We start from the raw sequence: 11103 nt of genomic DNA, 5'->3' as shown, positions 1-11103 counted from the left end.
AAAAATAATAATAATGATCTTATTTATTTATTTATTTGCAGGCCCAGACAAACTTGACTAGAAAAGAAGCCCGGGCAAGGGTTAGGATGAGCTCATGACGTTCCAGGCACTCCAACCAATTGAAAGGCCACGAGAGGGGGAGGGCGGAAGTGACGAGACGTATCCCTCCGCGGGGCGAGAGGGTCGGTGGGGGGAGTCGGCGTCTCTCTCCCCCGCGCCAGCTCCCGTACACGGAGCCGCATTCCTTGGCCCCCCCACCCCCCTCCCTCGGGGCCCCCCCGCCCCCCTCGGGAAAAAAATCCACCCCAAATCACTCGAACCCGAGGGAGGTTTCCTTTCACCCTCGGGGAGACGCGCTCTCCACGGTTCCCTCTCAGCCGTCTCCCCCAAGCCCCCGTCCCCTCCCCTGCTCCCACCCCCTTCTCCCGGCGCCGGGTGCAAGGTCCCTTTAAGGCGACGGCGCCTTCCTCGGGTCAGACTACCGGCGGCGACGACCACGGGAGGTGAGTGAGCGAGCGGGCGAGCCTTCTCTCTCCCCACCCCCTTCTCTCGGGGGTTCCGTTATCTTTTCGCTCGGCGAGGCGCTCCGAGGCGAGACAATGAGAGGGGGATGGGGCGGGTGCGCGAGGGGTAGGGGTGGGGGCGGGGGCCCGGTGGCGCGCGCCCCCGCCCCCCGCGAGTGGCGGCGCGGCCCGCGGCGGCGGGCGTGGGGTGCGGCGCGCGAGCGCGAGAGTGAGTGCGTGCGCTCCGGAACCGCGGGAATCGCGCGGCGGGCCGGGCCGGGCGGCCCCTGCCTGCCTGCCGCCCCCGCCCCCCGGCGTCCTCCGCGGCGCGCGCGCGCGCGCACTCGCGCCCCACGGCCCCGCACACATCCGACGTCCACACGCACGCCCGGCGCGAGGCGTCTCGGAGGAGTGGGCGGGCGCGGGCGCGGGCGGCGGCCCGCGGGGAAGGGGGCGGGGGCGCGGGCGGCTGCGAGACGCCGGGGCGCGGCGGGAGGGGCGGGCGAGGGGTCGAGGCGGCACCGAGGTGACGTCCCGGGGGGTTGGGTAGCGCTCGGTTCTCCCGCCGCGTCCCCGCCGGCGAAGGAGTGGGGTGCTCTTTTTGAGCGCGAGCTAGTAAATGAGTGATCACTGTGCCGCTCCCTTGTGTTATGTAATCTCTGCTCGGTCCAGTAGTACATCCTCGGCTTTAGTGCACTGCAGTTAGTTTACAAAGTCTCCTCCCTCGGACCTAAAATATTTTTGCGATGGCGCCGTGATTTATAAAATGGGATGGGGCGGAATAGCTTTATTTCTGGTGTTTATATCCTGCCGCGGTGGGCGCCATGTTTATCCCAGGGACTATTTTTTTCTAGATTCTCATCACCTACTGGAAAGAGTGATGTCGTTGATCCACCTGCTTTCCCTTCTTTCTGCGAGTTACCCAGATTTCCTCCCGTCAGACGCGGGATTTCCCCAAACTGTTAATAACACTGGACGTATTTCTTCTCACTTATTTGGACATTCTCAGCTCAGAAAAAGGTGGGGCTGAGAAGAGTCTTGGAAGTCATTTAGCCCAATCTCGTTTTCGAGATGGAAATTGGGAGACCGTTGTACTATCTCAGAACAACCGCCTTCTTGGTGCAGATTGTAGCCTAGCCTTCTACACTCTTGGACACTATCCACCGCAGTTCAAAACCCCACAGAAACGGAGTTTTACTTCCTAAGGATTCCCATCTAGCTAGAGGGGAAGCGGGGGGGGGGGGGGGGGGCTGCTTGTTGATAAACCGATGTCCAGACCCGTGGGTTGCTCTTGGCCCTGGGAATTGGACTCTGAATTCCAACTGGTTCGCACACTTGTTAGGGATGCATAAAAAGTACCTTGGAGATTGCTGAAAGTGCTGGGGGTTTTTTTTGGGGGGGGGGGGGGCTCATCCCTAAGTCTCTTTGGGCGGGATGGGGGGTGCCATCTTCTCTACATTTTTAACCCACAGTCCTTTAGCTGAGGCTAATTAAGGCAACTACCACATTGAGAATTTTGGTTTAGCATAAAGCCTTTCAGGGGAGCTGAGAGGTCATAACTATTTTCAAAATAGGTGATACTAAGATGTTACTCACTTCTTTTCAGTGACATTTGCACTGATGGTCCAAAAGCAAAGCTGGGTAAAACTGCTGGTGGTACCTTAGCACAAAGCAAGGCAGTTGCATGACATTCCATGTGACAGTATCCTTGATGAAGCAGTAAAAATGATTTATTAATTGGGGCACCTGGTTGGTTCAGTCGTTAAGTGCCGGGGTCTTGATTTCTTCTCAGGTCATGATCCCACCCTTCCTGTGATTGGAGCCCTGCATGGGACTCTGCCTGGACAGCAGGGATGCCGCCCTCTCTGTTTGCCCCTGTCCTGCAGGTGCTTTTAAAATAAATTTAAAAATCTCAACCCTTGAGTGGATGTCTTTTTAGTTTTTTAAGAAAAGACACTTGCGGCCTAAGGAGGTATGATCCTTCGCATAAGAAAAAGCACTTGTGAGATTGAGTTATGAGCTGCATTTTTACTTGAAAGAACGACTGACTAGTTATTTTCACACTTTAATGTTTGGTAGATTTTTTTTTTTTTTTAAGAGACTGAGCATGAGTGGGGCAGAGGGAGAAAGAATCTTAAGCAGGTTCCATGCTCAGCACAGAGCCTGATGTGGGGCCCCATCCCATGACCCTGGGATTATGACCTGAGCGGAAATCAAGAGTCCGACCAACTGAGCCACCCAGGCGCCCCTGGCAGATATTTTCTGAAAATGAAGTGAGCTTGTCACTTCAAGGAAAACCGTTGACTAAGTATTTGTTACCAATGATAAAAATTTGAGCGTGAAAATAAGAATTTGTTCAAAGTTGACATCTCGTGCGTGTACCCTATCTTTCTCTGTCTCAAAATAAACTTTTAAAAAAGTTGACCTCTCAGGTTTGACAGCTTCCCAGTACATTAAAGACTTTTCTTGTAGCATCAGTGTTAATGACTGTGATTTTTAAGTATTTTTTAAATTGTATTTATAATTCTAGTGAAATGTGTCAACATTTGGAACCTGGACATTTCAGTAAATTTGTATTTTCCAAGTGACCCATGTGTGATGTTTCAAAATATCATGGGTAAATGATCCTTTCAAAATGCAAGGTACATCAGTGGATTTTAATGTAAGAAAATACAAAAAGTGGGTTGATAGGGATTCAGATTCCAAGATGTAACTTATTTGAGAAACTACCATTTTTTGAGTTTTAGTATTGTGTCAATATACACAGCTATCTGAAAAGGTTTTCAGAAGACTTCTCTTTTTTTCTGCTGTGTGAGGCTAGATAGTCGTATACTTAACGAAAACAACATACAGCAAACAGACTGAATGCATACGCAGCTATGAGAATCCAACTGCCTTCTATTAAGCTCTACCTAAACAATTGGCAAAAATGTAAAACAATATTACTTTTCTAATTATTTTGGGGAAAAAGATAACTTCTAATTGAAAATGTTCTTTATATTAACTTGTGATGGTTTGTTATTGTTAATTGTGTTGATGAGTGTTGATAAGTATTTAACTTTTTTTGTTTTAAGGCCTTACATGGTAAATATCAAAAGATAGAATCCACATAAATAAAAACTTTTTGAGGTCCTCAATAATTTTAAGAATGTAAAGCGGTCCTGAAACCAAAACATTTGAGAATCACTGGGTGTTGTTCTATGCTTCTGCTTCTGAGATCATCCAAATCTGCCTCAATGTAGGAACTTCTGGAGAATTTACAGGTGTGTGTTGGAGTTAGTAATGGAAGAGGCAGTGGCTTGGGGGAGAATTTTAGAGAAAAACTTTGATTTGAGTCTTGGTGTGTTATCTACTAACTTTAACCTTGGGCAAGTTACTGAATCTCTCTAAACCTCCTTTTAAACCTCATCTGTAAAATGTAGTACTTAGGACATATAATTGTGAGAATTCATTGAGGTGATGAGTGTAAACTACAAAATAACGCCTGGTATTGTACTAAAGTATATTCCAGGTAACTTTTCAGTCTTTATTCTACATACAAGTAAAACCTTGGATTGCGAGTAACTTGTTCTGCGAGTGTTCTGCAAGACGAGCAAACATTTCCAATAAATTTTAACTTGATAAACTAGCGATGTCTTGCAATACAAGTAGTATGTGACACTGAATGTCACATGATTACAGCTGAGCCAGTGGTTCTTCTTTCTCTACGGGCTTGTGGGTGATGGTCTCCCATGCCCAGATGCTCGGTCTCAGGCCACAGCATCTGGCAGAAATCAGTGATCTTTCAGAACGTTGGAAGGTGCCCACAGCTGGCACTAGTGTATGTTTTGTCACTTCAAAGCACCTATGGACAGTCCTTTGCTTTTCCATACAAGAGTAAGCTTAGGAATGCTTTGCTTCATTCTAGGTCAGGCTGCCTGCAGATATAGACCCTTTCCTCTGCTGCCTTATTGCCAATTACATTAAATACGGTAACAAGAGTTTATTAATACTGTACTGTAGTCAACATCCGTGCAAGCGTATACAATGGCCCCCAGGCGGAAAAATGTTGAAAAGAAAGGTGGTAAGAAGAAGGAGATGATTACAGTGGAAGTTAAGAAGGAAATCATCAAGAAGTATGAACGAGGTATGCGTGTGGCTGAAATTGCAAGATTTTATAAGAAGTCTACATCGACCATTTGTACAATATTAAAGAAGAAAGAAGAAATAAGGGGGCTAGATGCAGCAAAAGGAGTCACGAGAATATCAAAGCAACGGCCACGTGTCCTGGAAGATGTAGAGAAGTTGCTTCTGGTTTGGATAAACGAGAAGCAACTAGCAGGTGATACTGTGACTGAGAATTTTATCTGTGAGAAGGCAAAGGCCTTGTACACTGACCTTGTAAGTAAACTGCCAGGTACGTCAACAGAAAAAGAAGAAGGCTTCAAGGCAAGCAGGGGATGGTTTGATAACTTTAAGAGGAGAAGTGGCATCCGTAGTGTTGCAAAGCACGGAGAAGCTGCAAGTTTGGACGCTAAGGCAGCTGAGGCATTCGCTACTGAGTTCCAGAAGCTCATGGTTTCCGAGTGTTATCTGCCAGAACAAGTTTTTAACTGCGATGAGACGAGGCTTTTTTGGAAAAAGATGCCAAAGAGGACCTACATTACAGAAGAAGAGAATGCAATGCCTGGTCACAAGCCCATGAAAGACCATCTCACCCTCTTGTTTTGTGCTAATGCAAGCGGGGATTTTAAAGTCAAGCCCCTGCTTGTGTATCATTCTGAGAATCCACGAGCCTTCAAGAAATGCAAGGTTCAGAAGAGCCAGTTAAACGTTATGTGGAGGTCCAACAGCAAGGCCTGGGTCACTCGTATGTTGTTCATTGAGTGGATCAACGAGGTCTTTGGTCCTGCAGTGAAGAAATACCTTTTAGAAAAGAATCTGCCACTCAAAGCCTTGCTGGTCATGGATAATGCTCCTGCTCATCCTCCAGGCTTTGAGGACGACTTACTGGAGGAATTCGAGTTCATTAAGGGCAAGTTCCTTCCTCCCAACACCACTCCAATCCTCCAGCCCATGGATCAGCAGGTCATTTCAAACTTTAAAAAGCTTTACATCAAAGCACTATTTCAGCAATGCTTTGAGGTGACCGAAAGAACAAACCTTACTCTACGAGAATTTTGGAAAAATCATTTCCACATCGTGAACTGCCTTAAGATCATTGATAAAGCCTGGGATGGGGTCACCAAGAGAACCCTCTGTTCTGCTTGGAGAAAACTGTGGCCTGATTGTGTTCTTGGACATGACATAGAGGGGCTTGCTCATGAACAGGAGGCGCCAGTTGTCGATGAAATTGTGTCCTTGGGGAAGACCATGGGCCTAGAGGTGAACGAGGATGACATCCAGGAGCTGGTGGAGGAACATGGTCAGGAGCTGACCACCGATGAACTGATGGATCTGCATCACGAGCAACAGCAAAAGGTTATGGAGGAGATCTCGTCTGCAGAGGAGAAGAAGGCAGAGGAATCCCTCACTTCAGATGAGATTAGGGAGATGTGTAAAATGTGGGAAACAGTGCAAAATTTTGTAGAAAAGCACCACCTGAATAAGGCTGTAGCAGTGCAAGCGATGAATCTGTTTAACGACAATGCAATGTCACATTTCCGCGAAATCCTCAAAAGGAGGCAAAAGTAAGTGTCATTGGATAGGTTCCTTGTTAAAGTTGCACGAAAAGAGAAAGATTGCATTGAGCCAGTACATAGCAGTGATTCCATTAGTGATAGTGAAAGTCGTCCTACACAATAACCCTCCTCTCTCTTGTCTCCCTCACACCAGCCACGAAGGTTTTCAAAGGTAAGTGCAGGTTAATTTATTTACTTTTCTTTATATTTTGTATTTTCTTTATTATTTTATATTGCAATATTGTAATCATTTTTACATGAGTATTTTTGGGTGTGGAATGGATCATCTGAGTTTCTGTTATTTCTTATGGGGAAATTTCGCTTTGATATACGAGTGCTTTGGATTACAAGCATGTTTCCAGAACAAATTATGCTCGCAAGCCAAGGTTTTACTGTATGTCTTTCTGTTGAGGGTGGAGATTTCTTTTTTTTCATTTTATTATTATTTTTTTAAGTTTATTTATTTTTGAGAGGGGGAGGGAGAGCACAGCAGGGGAGGGGCAGAGAGAGAGAGAGGGAGACACAGACTCTGAAGCAGGCTCCAGGCTCTGAGCTGTCAGCACAGAGCCTGACGTGGGGCTCAAACTCACAACCTATGAAATCATGACCTGAGCCAAAGTTGGATGCTTAACCGACTGAGCCATCCAGCTACCCCCGACGCTTTTTTTTTTTAAAGTTTATTTATGTATTTTGAGAGGCAGGGAATCAATCCCCAAGCAAGCTCCAGGCTGATGGCCTGGGATCCTGAACCAACAAACCATGAGATTGTGGCCATAGCGGAAATCAAGAGTCGGACTTAACCGGACTTAACCGACTTAACCGACTGAACCACCCAGGCACCCTGAAGGTGGTGATTTCTGATTTAAATTACAAACCCTAGAGCTGTTTGGTGCCTTTATCATATCAATGTAATAAGACTTTGATAGATTCTTGGCATTCGGGTTTGTGATAATAAAGTCATATCCACAAAAAACATTTTTACGTATAACTCAGGAGGAGAAAAGGGAAATAGACTAACATATTACTAGTATTTAGAAGAGTTAAATGAAATCAAGGGAGTAGAAATGGAATATAGGTCACACAACTGTCAGCCAAGAAAAGCTTCTTGGGAAAGGGACCCCTGAATATTGAACCCTTTAAAAATAGAGAACTTACTGTTTAGTTGTTGTTTTAGTAAAGAGCACAGAGCTCTTATCTGGGTGCTTCTTGATAGATTTGCTGCCTGGTAAATTGAAAGTATTTTGTGTTTGGGAGTGTTAGATTATTAACACTGTTTAGGAACACATTGTGAATATTATATGTGAAGTTCTACAACTGTTAGATTCTGTAAGGGACGAAATCGGTCATGCAAAAGACAATAAAAGCTTCTTACAGGTTTAACGGTAATTTTATAGCCATATTAAGTAGTCAGCTCTATAGGTTTTCTAGAATTAATCTAGACAAAAATTGAGATAACTTGAGAACAGATGCCAGTTGTTTTGAGGATTATTATTTCTTACCCAAGAGTAAGAGGGTATGTTCTTAAAATTTTTGTTTTTGTAACGTTTGTTTATTTTTGAGAGAGAGCGTGTGTGTGTGTGTGTGTGTGTGTACACAAGTAGAGGAGGGGGCAGAGAGAGAGGGAGACACAGAATCTGAGGCAGGCTCCAAGCTCTGAGCTGTCAGCACAGAGCCCAACTGCTGGCTCAAATCACGAAGGAACCGTGAGATAATGACCTGAGCCGAAGTCAGACGCTCAAGTAACTGAGCCAGCCAGTTGTTTTTTTTTTTTAATGTTTATTCATTTTGTGTGAGAGAGAGAGAATGAATGGGAAGGAGGAAGGGGCAGAGAGGATCCCAAGCAGCCTCAGCTGGAGCCCAACGTGGGGCTTGATCCCACAAACCAAGCCCCCAGGAACTGTGAGATCATGACCTGAGTGGAAATAAGGAGTCGGATGCTTAACCATTTGAGCCACCCTTGTCACTTTTAAATAACAGGTTGTTTGTAAAGATTCTCTTTGTATCTTTTCAATTATGTAGACTTTTACTGATTAGCTAGGATCTGAGTATAGATTACCATATTTGCCAGTGCTTAAGGTGTAGTTCACTTTTCCCTAGAAAGGTATGTCTGGTATACCCATATTATGGGTGGAAAGATGAATGACAAAGACTTAAAAGACTGTGGGAATTGCTAATAGTCCTGTGTGAGCCACATTATTGAGTAAAGTCTACTAAGTATACAAAAATTAGGTTGTCACTACAATTACTGCTGTAAAATACAGAGACCAAATAGGTTACTAAGATGTCAAATAATGGGTTGGCTTAATGGAAGATGGCAGAGTCTGTCTCCTCTTACAGTACCTCCTTGGTAGCCAACATAATCCACCTTAAATTCATTTTTTCTTATATTGATTATGTACGTTTTAAGAAATGTGTGTATGTGAATCTATGTGAAAATTGCACCTATAAATAAGAACAAGTTAAACAGAAAATTCAATCAACAAGGCTACCAGTTTGATTTAGTAAATGGCAAAAGGATAGTGGCAGAATAGGTGGTTTTTATGCCCAACTTTTTTTTTTAATTTCAACCTTATTGAAGTATAATTGCCAAAATGTAAGATATTTCAAGTGTACATATGGTGATTTCATGTACATTGTAAAAGGATTCTCTCCATCTAGTTAATGAACACATTCATCACCTCACATTTATTTTTTCTGCATGTGAGAACATTTAAGTTCTATTCAGCAAATTTCAGTGATATGGTACAGTGTTATCAAGTATAGTCATGTTTTACATTAGACTGTCAGACCTTATTCATCTGATTTCCCGCAACTTTTTTATTAAGAAAATTTCATGCACGGGGGCGCCTGGGTGGCTCAGTTGGTTGGGCATCTGACTTCGGTCCAGGTCATGATCTCCTGGTTCGTGGGTTTGAGCCCCGCGTCGGGCTCTGTGCTGACAGCTCAGAGCCTGGAGCCTGCTTAAAATTCTGTGTCTCCCTCTTTCTCTGCCCCTTCCCTACTCACGCTCTGTCTCTCAAAAGTAAATAAACGTTTTTTTTTTTTTTTGAAGAAAACGTCATGCACGTGAAAGCAAAAGAGTACAAGGTGTATGACAGTGAACCTCTTACCTAGACACAGTGGTGTTTTAACATACTAATGTCTATAAGAAAGCACTAAAATATGCATATGTTTGCTAAGCCACTTGAAAATCATGACATTTCCACTAAATATTTCAGGCACTTGCTAAGAATAAATACATTCTCATATATAACTCTAACATAACTGTTCTTTTAAAGAAAATTCAAAAAATAATTCCCAAGTTGGGAGGGACCTCGGAGGGACAGAGAGAGAAAGAGACAGAATCCCAAGCAGGCTCTGCAGTTCTGTCAGCGCAGATCCTAATGCAGGGCTCAAACTCACCAACCCTGAGATGATGACCTGAACCAAAATCAAGAGTCCAACGCTTAACTGCCTGAGCCACTCAGGCACCCCTATCGTTTTTGTTAAGAGTATATTTCTCTTAATGAGTGCTGAGTAAAGTATAGGATTGTTGAATCACTTTGTTGCAGACCTGAAACTAACATTGTATGTTAACTATACTGGAAATGAAATTTTAAAAATTTTTAAAAACTAAAAGTAATTACCAAATATTATGTAGTCTATATATTCAAATGTTTCATTTGTTCCCAAAATGTCATTTATAGCTTTTATATGAATCAAAATCCAATAAAGGTTCAAGTGTTGCATTTTCTTATGGCTCTTTAGTTTCTTTCTTATTTTTTTTTTATTTTAGAGAGAGAGTGTGTGTGTGTGTGTGTGTGTGTGCAGGTGGGGGTGGAGAGAGGAGCAGAGAGAAAGAGGGAGAGAGAGAATCTCAAGCAGGCTCCACATTTAGCATGGAGTTTGACACCAGTCTGATCCCACGACTTTGGGATCCTGACCTGAGCCAAAATCAGGAGTTGGACACTCAACCAACTGAGCCACCCAGGTGCCTCAACCCCTAGTTTCTTCTAATTTAGTTTGGGGTGTGTGTCACATTTTTAAAGAGAACATGTTGCTACTTTTATAGAATGTTCTCTATTCTGCATTTGTCTGATTATTTCTTTATAGAATGTCCCACCTGGATTTACCTCATTATTTTCTTGTGCGGCTGCTTAACTTACTCCTCTATTGCTGTGTTTCCTACAAACTGCAAGTTAAATTTAAATACTTGATTTGTTGGGGTTTTTTTGGTTTTTTAATGTTTATTTTTCATTTTCGAGTGAGTGAGCACAAATAGGGGAGAGGCAGAGAGAGAAAGGGAGACACAGAATCCAAAGCAGGCTCCAGGCTCTGAGCTGTCAGGAGAGAGCCCGATATGGGCTTGAACCTAGAAACCAACCATGAGATCATGACCTGAGCTGAAGTCAGATGCTCAACCAACTGAGCCACCCACGCACCCCTTGATTTGATTAAGGTTAACCATAATTGTCAGTGGCTTGTTTGTTGTTTACACCAGTTGATGAGAGGCAGAGTCTGAATTATCTGCTAACATTTTTCTGTTTAAACTTAAGTACTGTCGTAACTTTTGGTGTTTGAGATAATAGAGCTACCTTTGTAACTTACAGTTCAAATATAACAACAAGACTTTGAGAAAGAATGCAGAAGTAAGTTTGCTTCATGTCCTTTTGGTTCACTGCCCTCTGAGAAAATGAGTTGGAAGTTGGGACAGGCAAGAAGGGTAGATATATTTAGCAGAAGCAAACCATAGTGGAATTGTAAAGGGGTCAAAACCAGAAATTTAGAAATGGAGATTAGGGGCACCTGGGTGGCTCAGTCAGTTAAGCATCCAACTCTTGATTTCGGCTCAAGTCATGATCTCATGGTTCGTGAGATGATTATAAGGTTTGTTTCACGTTATAATCATCTATCTGTGAAACTTGATTTTATCTTCATATTCATTTGACAACTTCTGTGCC

At 43.7% G+C, this 11103-nt stretch overlaps 1 protein-coding gene across 6 annotated transcripts in view; it reads left to right on the top strand.

Moving 5' to 3' along the window:
• The first annotated feature begins 292 nt into the window (after positions 1-292).
• Positions 293-11103, top strand: part of POGZ (pogo transposable element derived with ZNF domain) — a 52216-nt gene continuing 41405 nt past the window's right edge. For 4 of the 6 annotated variants that reach the window (XM_042953978.1, XM_042953977.1, XM_042953975.1 and 1 more), the window contains exon 1: positions 1068-1523. In XM_042953978.1, the coding sequence (XP_042809912.1) occupies positions 1270-1523 (254 nt within the window). In that variant the 5' untranslated portion in view covers positions 1068-1269. Of the gene's footprint in view, positions 504-1067; positions 1524-11103 lie in introns of those variants that run through there. The other 2 variants (XM_042953976.1, XM_042953979.1) reach the window with 2 other exon arrangements.

The sequence above is a fragment of the Panthera leo genome, chromosome C1 (genome assembly GCF_018350215.1).
Source record: "Panthera leo isolate Ple1 chromosome C1, P.leo_Ple1_pat1.1, whole genome shotgun sequence".
NCBI classification, from domain to species: Eukaryota; Metazoa; Chordata; class Mammalia; order Carnivora; family Felidae; genus Panthera; species Panthera leo.
This window is presented reverse-complemented; position numbering and strand designations above follow the sequence as displayed.